The 25653-nt window shown below is 43.6% G+C and overlaps 2 protein-coding genes and 1 non-coding gene across 6 annotated transcripts in view; 2 read left to right on the top strand and 1 right to left on the bottom strand.

Moving 5' to 3' along the window:
* ZNRF2 (zinc and ring finger 2) overlaps positions 1-23562 on the bottom strand; it is a 100953-nt gene extending 77391 nt beyond the window's left edge. For all 4 annotated transcript variants that reach the window (XM_023250466.2, XM_023250467.2, XR_006594346.1 and 1 more), the window contains exon 1: positions 23094-23562. In XM_023250466.2, coding sequence (XP_023106234.2) covers positions 23094-23562 — 469 coding nt within the window. The remainder of the gene's footprint in view (positions 1-23093) is intronic.
* LOC111559596 lies at positions 18240-18347 on the top strand. Its single transcript, XR_002740725.2, has one exon. It is a non-coding gene; the product is annotated as a U6 spliceosomal RNA (small nuclear RNA).
* On the top strand, positions 23561-25407 carry LOC123383924 (methyl-CpG-binding domain protein 2-like). Its single transcript, XM_045052554.1, has 2 exons — positions 23561-24030; positions 24775-25407. The coding sequence occupies exons 1-2, from the start codon at positions 23561-23563 to the stop codon at positions 24803-24805; spliced, it is 501 nt and encodes a 166-aa protein (XP_044908489.1). The 3' UTR covers positions 24806-25407.
* Positions 25408-25653: the final 246 nt, after the last annotated feature.

Below are 25653 nucleotides of genomic sequence, written 5' to 3'. Positions count from 1 at the left end.
TGTGGGGGAGAAAGGGGAAAGAAAGCACCCCAAAACTGGGTGTGCACATATACACATGTAGAAAGACATACGCTGCTTACTGTACGAAAGTGCCAGTGATTTATTTATCTATCATAGGGAGTGGATTTCCACATTTTTTTTTATGTGTTATTTCAAGTTTTAATAATAGTACACATTATTCTCTTAACAGGCTCCATGCCTGGGGCGGGCAGGGGCTTGAACTCACGACCCTGAGATTAAGAATCACACGTTCTACCAACTGACCCAGCCAGGCGCCCCAGTATACATTATTTTATGGTCAGGAAACACCGAGGTGGATATTGTCATTTTGGGCAAAGTATTTCTGGGCTCTGGAATAGTTAACATCTATACAAAAAGAGTCCTGGGTAGTCAGTTTATAAAGTAGAGAATAAGTCACATAATGCACCAGGAAAGCTTTTCCCAAGGTGCATGCTACCATCAGTGTTTCTCATGCAGTAATGTGCATACAAATCACCTAGGCATTTTCATAATGCAGATTCTGTTTCCATAAGTCTGAGGTGGGGCCTGAAATGGTTTCCAATAGGCTCCCAAGTGAAGGTTAATACCATTGGTCCAGAAAATGAACTTCAATTAGCAAGGTGGTAAGCAATTGTAATGCGCCATGCCTTATACTAGGCACTTTTGCAAATATTATATCATTTAATCTTTATTACAACCTTCTAGAGCAGGTTTAATCATTTCCATCTACAAATGACTAAGTTGAAGCTCACAGGGCAGCGGAAAAATACTGACGAAAGAGGGAAATAATGCCCCTGGGATAATTTAGTTAATGAAGCCCCCTTTGGAAGCTCCTTCTATGCTAAACACATTTTTTGCTTTTAAGATACTTTTCTTCCAGCAGGAAAACATCATCATAATCTAGCAGAGTTCTGAGTTTATACATCAAGCCAAGATGGAAGTGCAAATCATATACAAAAGTGAACACAAGATATAGTTCCTGGACCAGGAGCATCAGCAACACCTGGAAACTCGTTAAAAAAGTGCAAATTCTCGTGTCCCATCCCGAATTTAATTGAATCAAAACTCTGGGGGTAGGAGGGAATCTCAGGCCCACTGAAGTGTGAAAACCACAGAACATCAATAAAGGATTACTGGGGGGGGGGGGGGGGGGGAGTCAAGTTACTATGAAAATAATTTGGGAAATGAGGAATTAAAATGAGTTATTCATATTTCTTTACTGCAGACCTTGAATAGGTTACAAACTTGCCTATCTACATACAGAGCTCTTCCTTCCAGGAGAATCTTATGGGAGAAGTGTTCAATAGGATTAAGCTGTCAAGGATGCTATCTGAAGTAGGTATTGCTCCTTGGGACCAGAGTGCACTACCCAGAGCCAAGCCAGACAGACTTGAGAGTGAATCTGAACTCTGGAAGTATGAGTAATGGGAGTACAGGAATAGGAACAGAGTAGCTATGGTGGTGACACCACTACCAATTCTCTTCTGTTTATAAAAATTACAGGTGTATTACTGTTGACACAAAGCAATACATAATAGAAAGCAATGTTCCCACTTGCCAGAGATAACCAACTTTTAATTTACGGATAACACCTCTAGGCCTTTTTTCTTCATTACACATATACACTCATTTAGTAACAAAATTACCAAAACAAACCATATACCATTTTTATAATCATTTGTTTCCAAGCTATGTCTCCACTAGACTATGTGCTTTTAGGGAACAAAAGTGTCTCTCCTTTGCATTCTCAGTACCAGAAAACCTATGTAGCCTACTGCAGCAGGTATTAAATATTTAATGAATGAGGGGTGCCTGGACGGTTCAGCCAGTTAAGCATACGACTCTTAGTTTCGGCTCAGGTCATGACCTCGTGGTTTGGGAGTTCGAGCCCCATATCCGCTGCGCTGATAGTGCTGAGCCTGCTTGGGATTCTCGCACTCCTCTCACTCTGCCCCTCCCCTGCTCACGTGCTCTGTATCTCTCTCGCTCTCTCTCTCAAAATAAACTTAAAAAATATTTAATGACTAAGTAAGCAACAAAGAAAAAATCAGAGAGATTATGTACAACGGTAAGAGAACAAGTTTCCTCTACTCTCAATTTTAAAGTCAGCTAAAACACAAAATATCTAAGTCCTGTGCTACCTTTGCTTCTGAAGTCCACTATCACATTTTCCTATACAGCATAAGGAGTATTTTTCTGTAGTTCCTGCTACATATGACACTACTTTTCAAAAATGACTTAAGATGTTAAATATGTGCGCATACAAAGCAAAAGGATAATGTCAATGGGATGGTAGACAATTTGGTACCCAACAGACCAACTTTTTGTGGAGTAATAAGCTTGTCAAATTTCTCAAACTCCTTTATAGTGCTGGACTCCCAGGGGAAAACTGCTTTCAGAACACCAAGGAAATGATGCTGAGAGCACAAATTCACCACCACCTCTGAACAAAGTGAAACCACCTCCTTCTCTGAACAAGCAACAGCAGGTAACTTTCTACAAGTACCATCAGGATTCCCTTTAGTGCACTAGCCTGCAAGAGGGCAGTGTCTCTGGGCTGCTGACCTAATCATCTGTTCTTATACTGTACATTTAATTGTCTTTGCGGAACCTGTAATAATGAAAATCGCCTGCACTAGTATATTCAAATTTAAAAAAATGGACACGGCTTTTTATTTAAAAGCCTTATTATTCTTTAGTTTACCTTAGAAAGTGAAATCCAAGAAAATGAAAAATGAAGGTCATAAAGCTAGTTTTATTGACTTCTAGGTAGAACTTGTTCTCACCATAACCTGTGACCCTTCCAAAAATAACATATCAAGAGTGAATGCAGCTAACCATACCCCCGACTTTTAGGAATTTTCGTCAAGCCTGTTTACTAGCTTTTTAAAGCACTCTTCCCCAAGGCGGTACGTGCATGCGCGCGCGCGCACACGCACACACAGGAATATTACTCAGCCATAAAAAAGAATGAGATCTCGCTATGTGCAACATAGATGGACGTAGAGGGTATAATGCTAAGTGAAATAAGCCAGACAGAAAAAGGCAGATTACCATATGATTTCATTTTTATGTGGAATCTAAAAAAAACCAAAAACCAAAAAAAATAAATGGACAAAGAAACAAGCAAAAAACCAGACTCTTAAATACAGAGAACTGGTGGCTGACAGGAGGAGGATGAGGGGATGGGTGAAATGGATAAAGGAGATTAAGAGGTACCAACTCCCAATTATAAAATAAAGTCTTGGTGGGATGCCTGGCTAGCTCAGTCAGTACAGCGTGTGACTCTTGATCTCAGTGTCCTCAGTTTGAGCCCCATGTCGGAGGCAGAGTTTACTTAAAAATAAATAAAAGTAAAATAAAGTCACGGAGATGAAAAGTACAGCACAGAAAATACAGTCAATATTGTGATGGTGTTGTACTGTGACAGATGGTGACTGTGCTTATCGTGACGAGCACCAAATAATGTACAGAACTGCTGAGTCATTATGTTGTATGCGTGAAATCTAACACTATGTTAGTTATACTTTAATAAATAATAAATGACTTAACGAGCCAAACTCATAGAAACAGAATGGTAGCTGCCAGGGCTGGGTGGTGGAGAAAATGAGATGTTGGTCAAAGGGTGCAAACTTCCAGTTACGAGATGAGTAAGTACAGCATAGTGGCTATTGCTAGTAGTCCTACATTAGAGTTGAAATTTGCTAAGACAGTACATCCGAAATGTTCTCTCCACCAAAAAATTGGTAATTATGTGGTGATGAAATGTTAACTTTATCTTGATCATTTCACACGTACGTGCATCGAATCGCCACACTGTACACCTTAAATTTATACAATGTTAGGTCAAATTTTATTTTTTTAATATATAAATAAAAACACTCCTCCTCCTAATTACTAAAGGAATCCCCCGGCTGATGCTCTCCACCCCTGTCCCCTTTCTCCACCCTGAAGGCTACAACAGATGAGCACATCCTTCTCTTCACCAGTCTCCTCTTTGGGGAGTACAGATTCCACATCTGAGAGTGGGGACAGTCCACCTCGCCATCACAATAGCCACAAGAACTCCCTTTGCTGATTCCTCTTGCATAAAGGCTGAATTTCTCTTTGGCCAAGCTGTTATTTTGGAGTACAGGTGAGTTGTACACAAAACTTAATATGAGACCTGACTCATTTATACTTATTGGACTCGTATGAAAACAAAAACAAGTTACAGGCGTAAAGAAAATTATGCCTGGCCACTGTCTATTGAATTTTTTAAAGTTTACTTATTTATTGTGACAGAGAGAGGAGAGAGCAGGTGGGGGAGGAGCAGAGAGAGAGGGAGAGAAAAAGAATCCCAAGCAGGCTCTGCATGGCCTGACGCAGGGCTCAAACTCACAAACCCTGAGATCATGACCTGAACCAAAGTCAGATGCTCAACTGACTGAACCACCCAAGGCGCCCCCTGAATTTTTAAAAAAGTTTTATACTAAACCAAAAACATAGTGAAGTTCCAACTCTCAAGTTTTTGTTCAACCACTTCCCTACTTGAAAAATACTGACCCTAAAAATAAAGTTCCCTGAACTTTGTCCTTCTCCTGAGAATTGACAACTTGCAAATAAATCAACCACTATATCCTGCTTTGCTCTAGTGAATACCATCTAAAACATTTAATGGCATCCAAAAACTTTGCCAATCAGATAACTGAAAGAACATACCAAGTAGGGATAAATTTAAGCATTAGTTTTTTCAAGTTAAGTTTATCTTGAATTTTAAGATATTTACACAATCATGCTTTCTACTACATATCCATCGAGTACTTAGCATATTCTTAGTTTCGGTGCGCACACATTACAGAGTTGTACAGCAAGTGGGGATGGAGTAGCATGAAGGGACAGAGCAGGATAATGGCAGCAGTTAGGGAAGAATTGCATGCATCTTTCCAAGGTCTCCCATTTCTAACTTACTTTACAATTGCCCCAAACCCTCAACGTCAAAGAGGACTTGCTGTATGACTCCATTTATATGTAGTTCAAGAACAGGCAAAACTAATCAATGAACGTAGAAATAGGTAATATTAATCAGCCTCTTGGAAGCACGGTGAGAATGACTGGGAAGGAGCATAAGAGAACCTTTCAGGGTGAAGAAAATGTTCTCTACTCTGATGGCGTGTTAATGTATTTGTCAAAACTCTTCAAACCGCACATTTAGAATCTGTGCATTCCAACGTATGCAAATTAACCTTACGTTCTTAAGGAAAAAAAAAAGTAGTTACTTGCTTTCCACAAAGAGGTCTGTCAAAGAAGTGACAACTCTGCTTTCAATCATTCAAGAGACTAGATCTGATGATCACTGCATTTTTTTGTTACTGGTTTTTTGTAATTCTACCCGTCCACTCATTGTCATTGCTTCATGTATATAGCCTAATCCCTGGAATCATGTTAGGTTACATGGCAAAGTGGAATTAAGGTTGCTAATCACTGATCTTAAAATAGAGAGATAATCCTAGATTATCTGGGTAGGCCCAACTCAATTACAAGGGTCCTTAAAATATGGAAATGAGGCAGAAGAGTCAAAACCAGAGAGAGGTCAGCGTGCGAAAACCTGGCCCAATACTGTTCCCTTTGAAGACAGAGGAAGGGGTCCTAAGCCAAGAAATGCAGGTGGTCTCTGGATGCTAGAAAGAGACAAGGAAACAGGTCTCAGAACCTCCAGAAGCAGCCTACAAACACCTTGGTTTCAAACCAGTGGGACCCATTTTGTACCTCTAACCTCCACAGCTGTAATAAATTTGTGTGGTTTTAAGTCATTAGGCTGGTGGTAATTTGTTACAACATCCATAGGAAACTAATCCATAGGATGGAATGAAAAAAAAGCAATGACCTGATTCAGAGTCATTATGATTTATACAACTTAAAAGCCAAATTTCTTTACATCTCAGAGCCTCAGTTTTCTCATTTATGAAACAGGGAAACTATGTTCTCTGCATCTTACAAAGATGCTTATATAATTTACTTGAAAATATAGAGGGTATCCCCTGACCCCCACCCCACGTGCTGCCTATGTCCAGGTTCTCCCTCCTGCCCCTCCAATGAAATAAAGCCTCCTACCCCCCAAAAAACAGAGTATATGTAAATATGTTTTTATCAACTATAAAATGTCTACAGATGTGAGCTAGTAAATATTATTACACAAGATCAATATTAACAAGGTAACCCTCATGCTGGGATATAAAAATATATTCAATATGTTGTATACACATATACAATTAAGAGTTCTATAAACAAGGCTTCGTTGATATTTATTGAACTATGTATTCCTGAAAGTTTTACGTCAAAACAATCATTTAAATTTCTAAGAAATCTCTTCAGTGGTAAATAAATAAATAAAGTTAGCTCTGCACCCAACATGGGGCTTCAACTCATGATCCCAAGATCAAAAGGTGCATGCCCAGGGCTCCTGGGTGGCTCAGTCAGTTGAGCATACAACTTCAGCTCAGGTCAGGATCTCTTGGTTCAAGGATTCAAGTCCCTAGTTGGGTTCTATGCTGACAGCTCAGAACCTGGAGCCTGCTTTGGATTTTGTATCTCCCTCTCTGCCCCTCCCCTGCTCATCCTCTGTTTCTGTCTCTCTCAAAAATAAACAAACATTTAAAAAAATTTTTTTAAACAGTTGCATGCTCTACTGACTAAGCCAGCCAGGTGCGCCTTCAATGGTAAAATTAAAAAACATTTTTTAAAAGTTTGGGGGCGCCTGGGTGGCGCAGTCGGTTAAGCGTCCGACTTCAGCCAGGTCACGATCTCGCAGTTCGTGAGTTCGAGCCCCGCGTCAGGCTCTGGGCTGATGGCTCGGAGCCTGGAGCCTGTTTCCGATTCTGTGTCTCCCTCTCTCTCTGCCCCTCCCCGTTCATGCTCTGTCTCTGTCCCAAAAATAAAGAAAATAAAAAAAAAAAAAAAAAAAAAAGTTTATTCACTTTCACTCAGGGAGAGAAAGTGCAAGGGGGGGGAGGGGGAGAGGGAGGCGGAGAGAGAGGGGGGGAGAGGGGGGGGAGAGAGAGGGGGGGGAGAGAGGGGGGAGAGGGGGGAGAGGGGGGAGAGGGGGGGAGGGGGGGAGAGGGGGGGAGGGGGGAGAGGGGGGGAGGGGAGGAGGAGGGAGAGAGGAGGAGGGAGAGAGGAGGAGGGAGAGAGGAGGAGGGAGAGAGGAGGAGGGAGAGAGGAGGAGGGAGAGAGGAGGAGGGAGAGAGGAGGAGGGAGAGAGGAGGAGGGAGAGAGGAGGAGGGAGAGAGGAGGAGGGAGAGAGGAGGAGGGAGAGAGGAGGAGGGAGAGGAGGAGGGAGAGAGGAGGAGGGAGAGGGAGGGAGAGGAGGAGGGAGAGGGAGGGAGAGAGGAGGAGGGAGAGGGAGGGAGAGAGGAGGAGGGAGAGGGAGGGAGAGAGGAGGAGGGAGAGGGAGGGAGAGAGGAGGAGGGAGAGGGAGGGAGAGAGGAGGAGGGAGAGAGGAGGAGGGAGAGGGAGGGAGAGAGGAGGAGGGAGAGGGAGGGAGAGAGGAGGAGGGAGAGAGGAGGAGGGAGAGAGGAGGAGGGAGAGGGAGGGAGAGAGGAGGAGGGAGAGGGAGGGAGAGAGGAGGAGGGAGAGGGAGGGAGAGGGAGGGAGAGAGGAGGAGGGAGAGGGAGGGAGAGAGGAGGAGGGAGAGGGAGGGAGAGAGGAGGAGGGAGAGGGAGGGAGAGAGGAGGAGGGAGAGGGAGGGAGAGAGAGGGCGGGAAGAGAGGGAGGGCGGAGGGGGGGAAGAGAGGGGGAGGGGGAAGAGAGGGGGAGGGGGAAGAGAGGGGGAGGGGGGAGAGAGGGGGAGGGGGGAGAGAGGGGGAGGGGGGAGAGAGAGGGGGAGGGGGGAGAGAGAGGGTGGGAAGAGAGGGAGGGCGGAGGGGGGGAAGAGAGGGGGAGGGGGGAGAGAGGGGGAGGGGGGGAGAGAGGGGGAGGGGGGAGAGAGAGGGGGAGGGGGGAGAGAGAGAGGGGGAGGGGGGAGGGAGAGGGGGAGGGGGGAGGGAGGGAGAGGGGGAGGGGGGAGGGAGAGAGAGAGGGAGGGGGGAGGGAGAGAGAGAGGGAGGGGGGAGGGAGAGAGAGAGGGAGGGGGGAAGGAGAGAGAGAGGGAGGGGGGAAGAGAGAGAGGGAGGGAGGGAGGGGGGAAGAGAGAGAGGGAGGGAGGGGGGAAGAGAGAGAGAGAGGGAGGGGGGAAGAGAGAGAGAGAGGGAGGGGGGAAGAGAGAGAGAGGGAGGGGGGAAGAGAGAGAGGGAGGGAGGGGGGAAGAGAGAGAGAGAGGGAGGGGGGAAGAGAGAGAGAGAGAGGGAGGGGGGAAGAGAGAGAGAGAGGGAGGGGGGAAGAGAGAGAGAGAGGGAGGGGGGAAGAGAGAGAGAGAGGGAGGGGGGAAGAGAGAGAGAGGGAGGGGGGAAGAGAGAGAGAGAGGGAGGGGGGAAGAGAGAGAGAGAGGGAGGGGGGAAGAGAGAGAGAGAGGGAGGGGGGAAGAGAGAGAGGGAGGGAGGGAGGGGAAATCCCAAGCAGGTGCCACACTACCATCACAAAGCCCAACGCAGGGCTTGAACTCATGAACCACGACATCATGAGCTGAGCGGAAGTCAGAAGCCCAACCCACTGAACCACCCAGGAGCCCCTCAATGGTACAATTTTAAAAGAACTAAGTCTTCTACTACATCTCATTCCATAAAGAACACATCACATAGCAATTTATAAGGATGCTATACATATAATAAATTATTAGAATAGAGAATTTAATATTTATAGAATTATGTCACTTAGAGTTATGGTCAATTTTACATCACCTTTAATAAAACAGAAGAGGAATGATCTGGATAAACACCATTCACACAATTTTTAAAAAATTAGCTATTACCTTTGGACTTCTCTCATCATACTGCCACAATACATATTCTCCCTCTTCTTTCCATTCTTCATTACTTTTGAAGAGTTTAAATGTTCCCAAATAATGGGACAGACACAAATGGGGGCCTATAGAATTTAAACCCCTATGAAACTAGCTCTAATATATCTAAGACAGCTAAAAATCACTCCCCAACATCTTGCCATTACTAAAGGCCCTTTCTTCTTCACTTATAGGAAACGAGAGCTTAGCATTTTAATAATTTAAATTCATAACCCTGTGCCATTAGAATTGACACAATAAATCTAATTCATAAAAATTCAAGTCAATAACCTGAGAGGAAATATTTAAAACATATAAACAACCCAAAACTAATTTGTAGAATATATAATGAACTACAAATCAATATAAATAAAATAGATGACAACATAACAGAAAAATGAACAAAGTCAATGAGTAGGCAATTCAAAAAAGAAATATACGTGGCTAATAATATATGGAAAAATGCTCATTTTCACTAGCAATCAGGAAATGGACATCAAAAGTTTTCATCAAGTGAAATGAAGGAAAAATAGCATCTAATACCAGAAAAGCTATGGAAAATTTAGTAGTGTCATATATGGTACAAAGCAGATTACTAATGCCTCTGAGAGGGAGTTTCAATATTTATTAAAAATTAGAGTGTGTATACCATTCAATCAGAAAATTCTACTTCTAGGTGTCTGTCTGGTCTTTGTTCCTAGGTTCCTGGCACAGAGCTTCTGAAACTCTTGGAATTTCCCGAGTGATAAGAATGTCTTCACTATTCACAAGCCCCCTCGGTGACATGTGACTTCATGCTACTGAGACAATTCAGAATGGGGGCTAGTCACCAGAAAGACCAACCCTGTGAGTGAAGGCGTGAGGGGCAATGAGCCAGGCAACCTCTAGGGAGGAAAGAGGGTCAGAGATTAAGCTAATCATATGGCCAATATTTAACCAACCATATCTACGTAATAAAACCCAAATAAAAAGGGACACCTGGTTTGGGGGAGCTTTCTAGTTTGTGAACACACAGTTGTGGTAGGAGGGTAAGGAGAAAGCAGGAAAGCACTGTGTTCACGATCCTCCCAGACCTCACACCGTGTCTCTTCATTTGGCTGCTCCTACTTTATATCCTTTATAATAAAACTATAGTCCCATGTATAGCATTTTCCTGAGTACCATGAGTTATTCTAGTGAATTCCCAAACCTGAACAGTCATGGGACCTTCCCCTGCCACCCCAGTTCCTCCAAATTCGTAGTCAGCTGATCAGAAGTACAGATGGCCTGCGAACCCCAAAAGGTAACTGAATCTGAAGTGAGGGCAGTCTTCAGACAGTGCCCTTAAACCTGGAGTCTGACAGTAATTCCAGAGGGTTGATGTCTGAGAAAGATCCATACACGTGCACATATTCATTAAGGTGTTTTTTACAACACTGGTGAAGTGTAAACGTCCTAAATGCTTACCGACAGAAGGGTTAAACTACAGTATATATGCAGATTATGGAATAGTAAGTATGCGGCAGTTACAGAAGAGTTATACTCCTGTCCTCCCACATAAAAAGTTCCTAAACCCATTAAAGAGAAAAAAAACAGGTTTCAGAAGATAGTACGCCCCGCCGGTCTTGTCAATAAGCTCTATCACAAAATTTCATACAAATGAAACCGTTTTTCTCCAAGTATGTGAATCAATTTACCAAAAAGTTAGGAAGTACACATACAAACCAATCATAATAGTGACATCTGGGGAGTGAATGCATCACCAGGGGAGCGAAAGTGACTTTCATTTTATCTGAACCGTCAAAATTTCATAAAAATGGATTCATATTTCTTAGGCAATTAAAAAAAAAAAAGAGGACTTCCAGTTAAAGACCATTGCCTGCCTGAACATATTTATCAGCCTCTGCTCAGTTCAAACATCCTACTAAAATCTTTAAGAATGTATTTTTTTCAAGGAAATAAGCCTATAAAAGATAGAGGGGATAAAAGGGTCATCGTTAGACTACACAAAGACAAGCAGTGGCCACTTTCATCACAGAACTAGGAAAGCAGAAAAGCAACCAGATTTACAGCAGCCACATGAAGTGGCAGGCGCGAGAAAAGGACTAAAAAGAGAGTTTCTCCAAGTCTCTTTCCAGTCGTCCTCCCTGACTTGCAGCAACTAGGCAGCTATCCCACCCCAACCCTGGCATTAGACTGGAGGTTTGTTATTTGGAGGGAGAAAAGTTTCTGGACTTGGGGACAACAGGAATAGTGACAGGCAGAGGTCTCTACTGATAACGAATATGAAAATTAAGTGAAAAGTACCACACTGAGTGTTAACAGTCCCGACTTTCTTCTCCTCTGCTCCTAGAATAGAGGTATAAAAAAGTGCATCCTCCAGGCCAGAGAGAGAGAGAGAGAGAGAGAGAGAGAGAGAGAGAGAGAGAAGCCACTCTGGAAAATATGACCAATTCAAGAGAAAAAGACACTTATTCTTAGGAATGTCTTAATTCCTAAGAAAAAGGGCACAGACAGATAACCCTAGGTGTTCAGACAGCTTCCAATCAGCTTTTTAGTGCTTTAAAAATGAGTGAATAACCAACCAACGATCACCAAACATTTGAAGAAAGAACCTAATGAAAGACTGAAGTCAAACAGAAAAAGCAACTGGGAAGAAACTGAGTAATTGGGAGGGTAAAAAAAAGCATATGCATACACACAAACACATGTCATTAATAGTCTTAGGAAAAGATCTTGTACCCACAAAACACAAACAAAATGTATGAAAAAATTCACAATAAAAAACTCTCGGAAATTTGAAAAGATTACAGAAACAGACAAAAATCAACTAAAGGGTTAGAAGATAAAAGCTGGGGGGAAAAATCCCCCCTAAAGAACAAAAAGATATAAAAAAAGATAAAGCAAAGGATCACTCTACATCCAACACTGAAATAATGAGAAAAGAAAATGGTGGAAGAAATAATCACAGAAATAATTTTTAAAAACTACCCAAAATCAAAGACCAGAGTTAGCGGATTGAAAGGACCTACCAAATATGCAGTGCATGAACACAGAACCATTCCAACACATGTAATATCGTCTTCCCACTTAATGCTATTTTGCATTGTGTTTCTATCATTTGCCACTGAAAAAGTCTTAAGACTCTATGACCACAATGCAACACTTCTAGGGAACACTAGAAATAACAAAAGGGCAGTAAGAACAACAGTAAATTTCCCACCAAAACACGTTAAAGCCACACTTTAACTCCTCGCTAAAAGAAAAAAAAAATCTAAATGTAGTGAACAAAGGGCACCTGGGTGGCTCAGTCAGTTAAGCGACCAACTCTTGATTTTGGCTCAGGTCACGATCTCATCGTTCATGAGATTGAATCTGCATCAGGCTCCGCGCTGACAGCACAGAACCTGCTTGGGATTCTCTCTCCCTCTCTGTGCCATTATCCCATGCATGCTCCTTCTCAAGATAAATAAACTTAAAAACTAATAAATAAATGTAGTGAACAAAATTATTTCTCAAGGGAGTTCATTTAATGACAGTGAAAATACTAAGTATCTAAAGCTATGGGAAGTGACTACTTATATGTACCAAGGGGGTAATCATCGCCTTACTGTTTTTACCATTAAAAAAAGAACAAATGAAAAATAAAATGAACTAAGAAACTTGGCTGGCTCTGGTAGAGCACGCAACCCTTGATCTCAAGGTCGTGAATTCTACACTGGGTGTAGAGCTTACTTAAAAAAAAAATTAGGGGTGCCTGGGTGGCTCAGTTGGTTAAGCATCTGACTTCAGCTTAGGTCATAATCTCACAGCTTGTGAGTTTGAGCCCCGCATAGGGCTCCCTGCTGACAGCTCGGAGCCTGGAGCCTGTTTCAGATTCTGTGTCTCCCTCTCTCTCTGCCCTCCCCCACTAGTATTCTGTCTCTCAAAAATAATAAAACATTAAACAAATTTTTAAAAAAAAATAAAATTTAAGAAAAGCTAGGAGAAAGGGCAAAATTAACTTTACAAAATGAGAAAGAAGATAAAAGAATACTAATGAAATTTAAAAATCAATAATAGAGGCGCCTGGGTGGCTCAGTCGGTTGAGCTTCCAATTTCGGCTCAGGTCATGATCTCATGGTCCGTGGGTTCGAGCCCCGTGTCAGGCTCTGTGCTGACAGCTCAGAGCCTGGAGCCTGTTTCGGATTCTGTGTCTCCATCTCTCTGACCCTCCCCCATTCATGCTCTGTCTCTCTGTCCCAAAAATAAATAAACGTTAAAAAAAAAAAAAATTAAAAAAAAATCAATAATAAAAGTGGTAAAATTTATTCAAACCAAAAGCTGGTTCTTTGAAATGAATTACATGTAATAACTCGTTATGCACAGTATATGGTTTATTTTTCTCAGCTCATATGTATACAAATAGAATTGACACATTATCACAGACTAATCAGAATTCAAACAAAAATTAGGATATACAAGATGTCAGAATTCATTAAATTCAAATGATGGAATGTACTTATTCTTTTTTGATACACTAAATTTATTATTAAAAAACGGGCACTGAATACAATAATGACTGACAGACATTACTCAAAATCCACTTTAAGTATTAAAAAACCTCACTGGAGTTTTCATGGGGAGAAAAAAAAAAAAATCAGATAGTCCCAAAATTATACCTTGCTTGAAGAAGCAGCCCTTTCCAAAGGGCAATTCAGCAATAAACATCAAATGCCTTGAACAAATGCATACCTTTGGTTCAAACAATGCCACATCTCTGATAAATTTTTAAGAAGTGACTGGAGAAACATAAAACATTTGCGAGTCAGGGTTCTGACAGCAATAGTACACGGTGACAGCGCCCACTGCAAACAAACTGTATAAAACCCCAGCTCCCTTCTCACTCTCCTTCCTCCGCGTATCTGGTTGGTAAGAACAGGAAGGACATCAAGAATCTGGCCAGTCCACACCGCCTCCAGCGCTACCACCCTGGCCCAAGCCACTGTTATCTGCTGCCCTGATTTTTTTTAACTCCTTACCTGAGTCTTGCCCTCCAGCATCCACTCTCACATCGTGGCCGGAGTAATCCTCTAAAGCCCAAGTATGAGGAGGGGGGGGCACTGGGGGACCCAGTCAGTTAGGCTTAGGCATCTGACTTCAGCTCAGGTCATGATCTCATGGTTTGAGTTCAAGCCCTGTGTCACTCTTGCTGCTGTTAGCGCAGAGCCTGCTTCAGATTCTGTCTCCCTCTCTCTTTGCCTCTCCCCTGTGCCTGCGTGTGTCCTCGCTCTCAAAAATAAACATAAAAAAAAATTTTTTTTAAGCCCAAGTCCAGTTATGTCAATCTTCTGCTCAGAAAACTCTCAATTGCCTCCCCATCTCTCCCTAAAACAAAAGTCAAAACACCAGGTCAGTGGTTACAAGGCATTTTAGGATTCTGTCCTACCCAACCCCTCTCTGCTCTCACCTACAACCCTCTGCACTCCAAATATACTGGTTTCACAGCTGTTCCCAGGACACATCAGGTACATTGATTTCTCAGGGCCTTTCTAGAAATTGTTCCTTCTGCCTGGGTATGCTTTTCTCCTAGAGATCCTTCATGGCTTGCTCCCTCCCCTTGGTTTGAATGTCAACCTTGTCAGTGAGGTGATCTCCAAAACATTATTTAAAACAGGGGCAAGCCTCCACCCCACAATCTCTATCCACCTTCCCACTCCATTTTTCCCCATTGCATTCAACACCCTCTGACACACTATGTTTTTACTTGTTTACTGTCTCCCTAGAGTAGAAAATAAGGTACCTGAAAGCAGGGACATGTGTTTTATTTCTTCACTTCTGTATCCCTAGGACAGTGAATGGCAAAATAGGTTCTCATTAAATGTTTATGGATTGAATTTTGGAACCCTGAGCAGTCATTAAAAACCACATTATAAAAAATTCAAAGTGAAGAAACTGATGAAGTGGAAACAGGGTGTTATCAAACAATATCAAACCCATATATCAAAGAAGAAATCACAAGAGAAATTAAGCAATATTTTTAACTCCAAGGTAAAACCACTTCACAATTTGCGGCATTCACCTAAAGCAACTCTCAGAGGGAAATGTGTAGCCTTATAATCTTACATCAGAACATGAGAAAAGTTTAAAATGAAAAGTATAGAATGAATGTTCCAAAAACATGTATATGAAAAAGTAGACATCGACATTTTATTCTAGTTATTTCTGGTGGCAAGATTACAAGTGATTTGCTATTTCTTTTGTGTGTTTTTCAGTATTTTCTGATTTTTTCTAAAGAATATTATTTTTATAATAAAAAAATATTTCAATCAACTTCTTTTCCTTGGGTTCAATTCTAATGGCTGTTCTCCTACTCTGCTTGTCTCTTAAAATTCTTGTTCCCCAGGCCTCCATGCTTGCTCCTCGATTTATATTCATCCCATAGTAATTTTGTCCATTTTTTGGCTTCACTTACAATCTGCTGATTATTTCTCAAGTTTTTGTAATGTTCTACATTAGTGATGTTCCAAATGCTTAAAGGATACTTCTAAATGGAACTCCTATAACCACGCAAAATTTAAGCAGGCCTAAAAGAACTAATCATTTCCTAAAATTTCTTCTTTCCTTTTTTAATATTGGTTAATGACATCATTATGCACCCAGGCTCTCAATCCTATCGGTTCTACTTTAGAAATCTTAATCAAATCCAACTTTTCCTCTCCTTCACCAATGCCATAATTTCAATTTAGGCATCTTCCACCAATTATAGTCTAAAAGAGTCCTAGCCTGGGGCACGTGGGTGGCTCAGTTGAGCTTTCGACTCTTGATTTCAGCTCAGGTCATGATCCCAGGTAGTGAGATGGAGTCCTGGGTTGGGCTCTGAGCTGAGTGAGGATGGTGCTTAAGATTCTCTCTCTCCCCCCCTTGCCTGTTCACGCGCTCTCTGAAATAAAAAAAATTTAAAGCAAGGGTCCTCCTAGCTTATCTTCCTGCTACCTCTCCCCTCCTAACAACCAACTTAATCATGATTAGCAATGTCATAAACAGTGTCACAGACTGCACACTGCAGTACTCAGGAAGGTTGCCATCCATATCAACTATGATAGGAGTGTTGCTACCTTAAAACCTGGTTGGTTAGGTAAAACAAAGGCACCGCACTATAAAATCCTTCAACAAATGGTCCAAACCGAGTTTTCCAGTTTCATGCTCTCATCAGTCCTCCTTACACACTACAATCCAAACCTTTCGGTGTACCCTATCAAAATCCAAGGCTTTTGTGGATTCTTTAGTCTATAGCGTCTCCCCTGCATACAACTTCTAAACCTTTCAAAATACAGTTCAGGTGTTACCTTCCTCTGTGAAGTATTCCTTACCTGAGACAACATACCTTACAAAGCATTTTGTAATAGTCTTATTATGGCACTTGTTACAATATATAATAATCTCAAATTCAACCGGGACCTGAGCAAGCACAAGAGAGGCCAGGTTTGTACCCCTGACAACTACAATGCCAGCCCTTAAAAAGAAAAAAGAAAAAAATTATGTTTACTAAAGCAACATTTACCACATTCATTACAACTTTTCTAAAGTAAATAAAAAATGAATTTAAAAATAAAGTTAGAACAATTCCATCTTTAACTGGCCAAACGAAGTCTATAACCAAAGGTGGTTACATTTTACGATGGTCACATATGATCTCTGCCTTCTGAAATTTATACCTGTCATTCCCTCCCCTTAAGTCTGAGCAGGGCCTATGACTTCTAACCAGTGGAAGCAGTAAAGCAACGGGCTGTGTGTGATTACACGCACGTATTTACATAAGAGTATAGCATCAGTTCATCTTGCTAGACTTTCTCCTTTGCTGGCTTTGAAGAAGCAAGCTGCCATGAGCTTAGCAACCACGAGGAAATCAATTTTACCAACCAGAGGGGGCTTGAAATTAGATGCTATCCCAGTCGAGTCTTGAAAAAACAACCCAGTCCTAGCATACCTTTATTGCAGTCTTGCAAAAGAACCACGCTAAATTGAACCCAGATTCCTGACCTATAGAAACCGTGAGATAATAAATATGCATTGTTTTGGTCAGCAAAATTTACAGTAATTTGGGGCATCTGGTTGGCTCAGTCAGTTAAGCACCCGACCCTTGATTTTGGCTCAGGTCATGATCCCAGGATCGAGGGATCAAGCCCTTCTTTGTCAGGCTCTGCATTGAGTGTGGAGCCTGTTTTATCTCCCTCCCTCTGCCCCCTCTCCCCTGCTTGCACTCTAAAATTTAAAAAAAAGGGGGAGGTTCCTGGGGGCTCAGTTGGTTAAGTGTCCAACTTCAACTCAGGTCATGATCTCGCGGTTCATGGGTTCGAGCCCCACGTTGGGCTCTGTACTGACAGCCTGAGCCTGGAGCCTGCTTCTGATTCTGTGTCTTCCTCTCTCTCTGCCCCTCCCCTGCTTGCACTCTGTCTCTAAAATATAAAAAAATGTAAAAAAAAAAAAAAAAAAAAAAAAAAGAAATTATAGTAATTTGTTAATAAGGAGCATGGAAAACATATAATGAGAACCTAAGGTATTTCTGAACCCTTTGTTGTTTACACAAAAGACATGTTTTCCCCAATTTCTAAACACTTAAACAAGTACAGAACAAATTTAAATCATCAGTTAATACCAGTCAAGTGCATGCATAATTAAAACATTTAATTTTTAAATTAAAATACTTTGCTACATAAAACTTTGCCTGTATTTCTTTTTTTTTAACCAACTTACTAATATACCCAATTGTACATATACCCAGTATATGCAATAAGTATAATATTAAGGCAATTCTCCTTATAAACACAGGATAAATAATCAATACTTTAAAAGCTAGTATCTAGGGGAGCCTGGGTGGCTCAGTCAGTTAAGCGTACAACTTTAGCTCAGGTCATAATCTCATGGTTCGTGAGTTCAAGTCTTGCATCGGCCTCTGCTGTCAGCACAGAGCCTGTGTGGGATTCTCTATCCCCCTCGCTCTCTGCCCCTCCCCCCTCCCAAAAATAAACATTAAAAAAAGCTGGTATCTAATGACACTGGTAACCAAAAAACAAATAAGAACCCATTTACTAGTTACCAGGCAAAGCAATCAAATTGGAGGGGGCTGGGGACTTGCTGGAGGCACCATCCTTCGTGAAACAACTGTCTTTACAGCCAGCAAAGCATCGGAGGTACTTAGGTCAGACAGCTTTCCTATCAGATGATGCCCGGTGCAACACAAACCACCCCTCCTTCCAGCCCATCTTCTACCCTGCAGTCAAGAGAAGTTTCCAGGGGAAAAAGTAATAAAATAAAGCTGGAGGTAGAAGAGAGGAGGGAAAAAAAGAACTGTCAAAATATTCCCGTGCTCCCTTCGGCAGTCCCTATACTAAAACTGGAATGATACAGACAAGATTAGCATGGCCCCTGCACAAGGATGACACTCAAAATATTCCCAATGCAGAAACTTCTAGGTCAGAGTCCACACTTTAGCAAAGCATACAATGCAAGTTATCTTCTACGGTGTTTAAAGACACGTGGGATTACAAGTGAGAAACACTGGGCCACCTGGGTGGCTTAGTAGATTCAGCCTCCAACTCTTGATTTCTTAGGCTCAGGTCATGATCTCACATGGTTTATGAGATCGAGCCCTACAAGTCAGGCTCTGCACGGACAGTGCCCCAGCCTGTTTGGGATTCTCTCTCCCTCTCTCTGCCCCTCCCCCACTCATGCTCTCTCGCAAACATTTTAAAAAAGAAATCCTCAAAAAAAAAAAAAAAAAATGAAAAAATATATTAACCACCAGAGTTCTTGTTCTTTTGAGAAGTGACAGAGGTGGTAGTTTTAAGTGTAATTTTGCTTCGGAAAAAGCACATATTTCTATTCTGCCACACTGCACAAAGATTTTCAATTGAATAAAATTCAGCAATAGGAAGATTGATCACAATATCCCAAATTCAAACATTTTTGGCACTAGATAACTGGTAAGAATGAGAACAATTCAGTAACAACTAATGAAGATAATCCACTACCTTAAAAACCTTCACCTATCTTGAAGATTAAGAGAAATAAATCTGCCTGGAAATACAGATTTTATTTAACATATTCATGTTAAGAGATAACATACACTCCAACATAAGGAAGCAAGTTTCCTCAGGAACAGGAGACGCCTGAATTACAGACTACTGAAACACTCAAGGACACAACTCAAGCCAATTAGAAGGCCAAAAGCAATTGAGTACCACCAGTTAATTGTCCAGATTAATTCATTTTACATGGTCACTTCTAGGTGCATGGATAGGTTCTAACAGAAGCCCACATGATTTCTCCAGAAATAATCTCCATTCACTGGTATATTTGTATACTCCAATTTTCCTTCCCCATCCTTGCTGGATCATTAAAGACTACTATTCTACCACTCATAATAATTGATTTTAAGTTTATTTATTTTGACGGGGGGGGGGGGGGGGAGAGAGAGAGGGAAAAGGAGGGAGAGGCAGAGAGAGAATCCCAAACAGGCTACGTACTGTCAAGCACACAGCCTGACACCGGGCTCGATCCCATGAACCTTGAGATCATGACTTGAGCAGAGATCAAGAGCCAGATGCTTAACCCACTGAACCACCCAGGTGCCCCCATAATGACTGATTTTATGAACACCAGCAACTTAATATGGAAAATGTAGACAAAAAGCCGAAAAAATCCTAAAATGCCACCAAGGCTTTTAAATTATTGGCCTATGTATCAGTGAAGACCTGTTTTAAAACAAACATGATAGCCAAGAGAAGGCTTTTGTTCATTTTAATAGTATTAAACTCAGCAGTCATAAAACAAAAGAAACATCCTTCAGTTCTAGGGAATTTCTGTAAACTAAAGTATCTGGATTAAGCACCTCTCTTCAGGTTTTCTCCAGAGAGAAATAAGAAAGTATACACAGCTAAAATGCACATTCAAAACATAAAACCAACAGAGAAAACTTCATGCAATTTGGTTATTCATTATGACGAAACTAGTAACAATTCAACCTGTTAGACTAATATTTAAAAAAAAAAAGTGGTACCGTTTAGATTTTCCTTTTCCATAAATCACCTGACATCCTAAAAGAGAGTAACAATTTTGAATCTTATTAGCACTGTATTTTCTTATTAGGAAATAATAATGTAAACATCGATTAAAATAAGTTTTACAAAATTACAGCAAAACTTCACACTAATTCAGAAATATTCCTTTTCTCAATTTTCAGAGGGCCTTACTTTATATACACCCAAACATCTGTACAACCTGTAACTGAATAAACACATTAATACCATAATACATACTAAGAAATTAAGTCAAAATGAAGTATAATCAAGTCTAATTTTTAAAATAAGGTTCATCATCTGAAAAATACATAAAAAGAAGATAAGATTCATCTTGTTTCCTAAATCTCAGCATGAGGAAAATCTTGCTTCTATTAAATCTCCCTGATGAACCTATCCACTGAAATAGAAGCAAAAATCTCATGAAATCAAATGCCACTACAAAGATGTGTTTCTGCATAAGTGTGCTCCATCCACCTGTCTTAACTAGGATTCAAGGTAGTGGCATGCTGATTTGTTCCTGCCATACAATAGAAGCAAGTAATTTCTCCGATCCCCTTCCAGGCTCTCTCAACTGGGGTTCCTCATCTGAACTACCAAGCACAGATAATTTGACGTTTTCTCCAATTTCCCAAGAATTATACATAACTAGAATTGTTCTAAATGCATAGTAGAAAAAAGTGAATTAGCTGCACACATCAGAGGACTTAGGCCATTAGGATTCCATTCTGTATACAGACCTGGAAGAAATACTGCCACAAGTTCCACAGTGTCACTGTGTTATTAGGCTCCAGTCATCCTAACCCCCAAGGTATTTAAAAACAAACAAAAAAACAAAACTAGGTGCACAAAACAAAACTAGGAACTTCAACAAGAAAAGATAAATTTGCTTTACTTCTACTTTTAGGAACCAGGTCTTTTCATTTGCTAATTTACTATGAATTAATAGCAATAGCATGAATGTCAACTATCTTCCCCTGCTCTAAATGGAAGGGGGTTTGTTTTTGTTTTTTTTCTTTTTTGAGAAAATAAACCCATACAGATCTACTGACTCTTTGTTAAAGGAAATGACCAGCTCTTAAAAAAAACAGAGATAGTAATCAGTATGTTAAAGAAATGAGATATTAATTTGACAGGCTTTTTCGTATTCCTTTAGCAAGCTTTTAAATACATCTTTTGATGATCATAACTGCTAAATGCAGTTGTTTTTTCACTTTAAGACATTTTTTTAACCTTTTTTTTTTAATGTTTATTTTTGAGACAGAAAGAGACAGAGCATGAGCAGGGAAGGGGCAGAGAGAGGGAGACACAGAATCCTAAACTGGCTCCAGGCTCTGAGCTGTCAGCCCAGAGCCCGACGCCGGGCTTGAACTCACGAACCATGAGATCGTGACCTGAGCTGAAGTCAGATGCCCAACCGACTGAGCCACCCAGGCGGCCCTAACTTTTTCATTTTTAAAGTTTATCTATTTAACTTTGAGAGAGAGACAGAGACAAGGAGAAAGAGAATCCCAAGCAGGCTCCACACCATCAGCGCAGAGCTGGTGGAACGGGGCTGGAACCCACAAACTGTGTGAGATCATGACTTGAGCTGAAATCAAGAGGCAGATGCTTAAACACCTGTGCCACCCAGGTGCTCTTTAATCTCCCATTCTCAAGAAACTCTTGTTACTCCTCAATGTAGTGACTACAGCCGTGTTAATTACGATCAAACTAACCTTCAACTATGTTAATTATGATCAAGCCACAGTAAGGACGGCACTAGTTCTTTTTCTCAAAAAAGGAAAAGCTTTTAATGGCCCAATTTTAGGAAATGTCAGTATTTCTACTTACGTATCACAATTATAACAATTAAAGGTAGGTAAAGAGTTATTCTATATTGAATGTGCAAAGCAGCATTAAAAACATGGAAAAAACTAAACATGACATTCTCGTTTTCAATTTATGCTACCATGAATATTGATAGTACAGAACATTAGGGCAGATAAATAACATCATTGAACATTCCACTTCAACTCAGATCTCTCACATTTGGAAACATGAATAAAAGGGCCACAAAAATGGAGGGGATAGTTTTCACTGTTCTAGCTGCGCTCACTTGTGAACATAATGCAATGATATGGGGAGGTTTATCTTCTATAGTCAGCATCTCTAATCAGATTAAACTTCAATTTCTTTTCATGAACTGGGAAGGGAAGGGTCTCTTGATTCATTTACTGTATTAACCGTTTTGAGGTAGAGTAAATCACCACTGAACACACGAGGCGGCCAAACTCCGTTTCCTCAGATCAAGTGCACCCTTCCTCTGTTTCTACACAAAAGCACATCATTTCGCTATTAAAAATGTCCATTTCTCACAAGTGACTTTTCCTGAACTCTTGTCAACACTGCTTTGCCGAAGCACCTCGGCTCTTACTGCATCTTTTGGGCAGAGTCCTGATACTCAGCCTCTCTTTAAGAAACTGGTTTCAATGTTTAAAATGCCCTCCTCCTCCAAAGTAAGAGGAGCTCGCATTAATCATTACCTAAAGTCGCAGTTCACTGGAGTCAAAAATGCATTTTTTTCATCACACATTCAACCCATTCAACTGCTCGCAGTAGGTGTGGCTACTGACATAGACTTAAGAATTACAGTTTTATGTTAACAGCCAAAGGAGAGAACTCCCTCCTTTTTCAAATACTCCCACGTTCCTTGGAGACCCTTTGACTCTCGGCCTTTAGAAAACGCTCACCACCGGGGTCCCCAGTTAGCACTACGTTTGGCTATGGGTCTTCCGCTCACTTCCTGATACTAAAAAGCCACAAGCACGAGGGCTGCAGGGTCGGTTTGTTTCAAAAACAATCTTTGCTCCCTTCACCCCAAGGGAAAAACGTGTGCCTCCTCTGCTGGGGACCCACTCTGAGGCGGGGGTGCACCCGGTGTCTAAAACCCAAAGCCCAGGGCGCAGCGGGAGCGGCGCCGCCAGGGTTAAGCGGCGCTTTTCCTCCCCAGAGGGGCGAGCGGGCCGCGAGGCAAAGCCGCGGCGCTCAGGCTGAAGGAGAAAAGGAGAAGGGTAAAAACCCAGCGCGGCCGCGGCCCACGTGCCGCCCGCGGGAGGCAGGCAGGGAACCGGGGAGCCGGAGAGGGGAGGGAGCCGTACCTCCAAACATGTGCGGCGAGAGGTGAGCTGGTAAGGAGCCGATCACCAGGCGCGGTCCGCCGGGGCCCCCGCCCGCCGGCCGGTCCCTGCTGCCGCCGCCGTCCTCGGGGCTGCTGTGCACCGAGTCCTGCGAGCCGTACGGGCCGCTGCTGCTGTTGGGGATGTTGAAGGAGGACTGCGCCGCGCGGGCCGCCGACGCCACGCTCCCCCCGGCCCCGCCGAGGGAGCGGCTGCGCGGGGCCGCCGAGGCCGCGGCGGCGCCGCCCGAGGCGCTGGGCTGGTGCGCGCCGGACACCTGAGCCGGAAACCTCCCCGGGGCCGCGGCCCGCGCCCCTCCGCCGCCACCGCCGCCGCCGCCGCCGCCCGCGGTCCCATTGGCCCCTCCGCTGCTGCTGGAAGGTAGATCCGAGCCCGAGTAGGCGCGAGTGCGGCCGTTAGCAGCGGCCGGGCCGCTCTGCTTGGCGCCCATGTCCGCCCAGCCCCGGGCCGGGCCCGCGCGCGGCGCCCGGAGCGCCGGGAGGGCGGGAGCGAGCGCAGGAACGAGCGGGAAGGGCCGAGGCGCCGCGACCCGCGCCAGAAGAAGCCCGCACGTCCAGGACCGCCGCCCCGCGCCCCGAAGGGCGGTAGGCGCCCGGCGCGCTCTTGTGCTCGGGGGCGGCGGGCGAGACCGGTGGCCTGCGGGAGGTCGCAGGAAACGAGGAGAGGCGGAGAGGAAGGAGGTCGGGCTGCGGCGGACGCCGCTCTCTAGCTCCGGCGGGAGGGGCGGCTCAGGTGGCTGTGCGGCTGCCGCTGGTTTCGGTTCTGGTGCTCCGGGACGGGCCGCTGCCGCTCTCTGCCGCCGCCGCCGCCGCGCTCTGCGCCCGGGGCCTCGGTACCGCCTTCTCCCGGGCGGCCGCAACTACCGCCGCCATCCTCCCGCTCACACGGCGGCTCGCGGGTGAGTGGGAGGCGCCCGCCCAGACTCCGCCGGGGCCACCTTCCCTCCTCCCCCAGCCACCCAGCTGTTATTAACGGAGAAAGAGGAAAAACGGGTGGCGCGTGAGGGGAGGACGGAGGAGGGAAGGGAGGGGCGGCGCGCGCTTCCCGGCAACCGTCGCCGCACTCCCCCCCGCGAAAGAGGGGCGGGGGGGGGGTCTGGGCCACGAAGGTGGGGGTGCCCAGTAGGGGAGGAGGTTCCCCGGCCTTCACACCGGAAGGCCGAGGAGCAGCGCGGCTCCAAAGTGCACCGGGCCGGGTGTTTGGGTCGCGGGCGGTAGCCCCACCCCCACCCCCTCGCGCCGCCCGGCGGATTGGCTCCCGCCGGCCCGGCTCCGCCTCCCCCGGCCGCGGCCTTCCCGCCCCGGCCCCGCCTCGCCTAGGTACAGCGGTGTGGTAGGTGCTGCCACCCGTGGACTCGGTGATGGACAGGTCGTTGGCTCCGCCCCCTCCCTCAGGGCGCGCCCCCTCCTTCACCGCGGGGCCTAAGCGGATTGGAGGGATGAAGCCCCTCGGGGCGCCAACCAGAAAGCGGCCCCTCCTCTTGCACGTGGCTCCAGGACCCTGGGTTACACCGGCTGTAGGAACTTCACGTTTTCCCAGCTGAGCCTGGGAATGGCGGGGTCTTGGGTCCGGAACTTTCAGTTTGGGTGGGTGTTAAGGTTCTCTTTGGTATTATTCAGAGCATCTCTTTTTAATAAAACAGAAGTTCAGCAATATTGATGATAAGACTATGAACAGCGAAAACAAAAGAAATAACCAAGAAGGCAGAAGCCAGCTCCATCTTAATTAGACCTATCCCGTAAAACTGATGGTGGAGGAAGCGCAGTTGGAAGAACGAAAGATAATCGAGCCTGACCTTCAGTAGTAAAGCAAAAACTGTGGTGCAGAGAAAGCTACACCCGATTTAGGAGACCAGGGGTCTGGGTCTGGGAGCAGAAATAACTTACATGCAGTAAGCAAATTTTTCCTTTTTGGACATTCGTTTCCTGACCTGGGATTAAATCCCTAGGGCACCCGCAGCCTTAAAATCCAATTAATTTCTCTAGGGGCCCCTGACTGGCTCGGTCGGCAGACCGTGGGGGGCGGGGTGTGAGTTTAAGCCCCCAGGTTGGGTGTAGAGATGACTTAAATAGATAAATAAACTTAAAAAAAAAAAATCCCACTATGTCTCTAAAATGGAATTTAGGAAAATTCTCTTCGGTTCATTACTGTGATGTAGTATCTTGGTGACAGAGCGTGGTCTGGAAATTCGTTTTGAAAATGGCTGAAGTGTCCTCTCTGTGAAAATAGCAATCGGTATTTTTGTACAAACTGTAAAAATAAATCTCTTTTTCCCGTATTTGTAATGTCATTGGTGTAATTATTTTCATCATTTAAGTATGAGAATCAAGTTTTTAAACAAGTGAAGAATATATGTACAGATACAGATGCATTGTGTGTGTATGTATGTATACATATGAAAACGTATATGTGTATTTATCAATATATATGTATCACTGTGTGTATGTACATATGCATACATATCAGTGTATCTGAGAATGGGAAAACAAAACTATTCCATGCAAATCTAAAATTCTGTCAT

Source organism: Felis catus, chromosome A2 (genome assembly GCF_018350175.1).
Source record: "Felis catus isolate Fca126 chromosome A2, F.catus_Fca126_mat1.0, whole genome shotgun sequence".
In the NCBI taxonomy this organism is placed as follows: Eukaryota; Metazoa; Chordata; class Mammalia; order Carnivora; family Felidae; genus Felis; species Felis catus.
This window is presented reverse-complemented; position numbering and strand designations above follow the sequence as displayed.

What these genes read in the sequence shown, in the direction of transcription:
- LOC123383924 (XM_045052554.1), top strand. Translation starts at nt 23,561, where the DNA reads ATGTCCGCCCAGCCCCGGGCCGGGCCCGCGCGCGGCGCCCGGAGCGCC. An exon ending in GCTCACACGGCGGCTCGCGG is followed by an intron (nt 24,031 to 24,774) that starts GTGAGTGGGAGG and finishes TTAATAAAACAG; the next exon opens with AAGTTCAGCAATATTGATGA.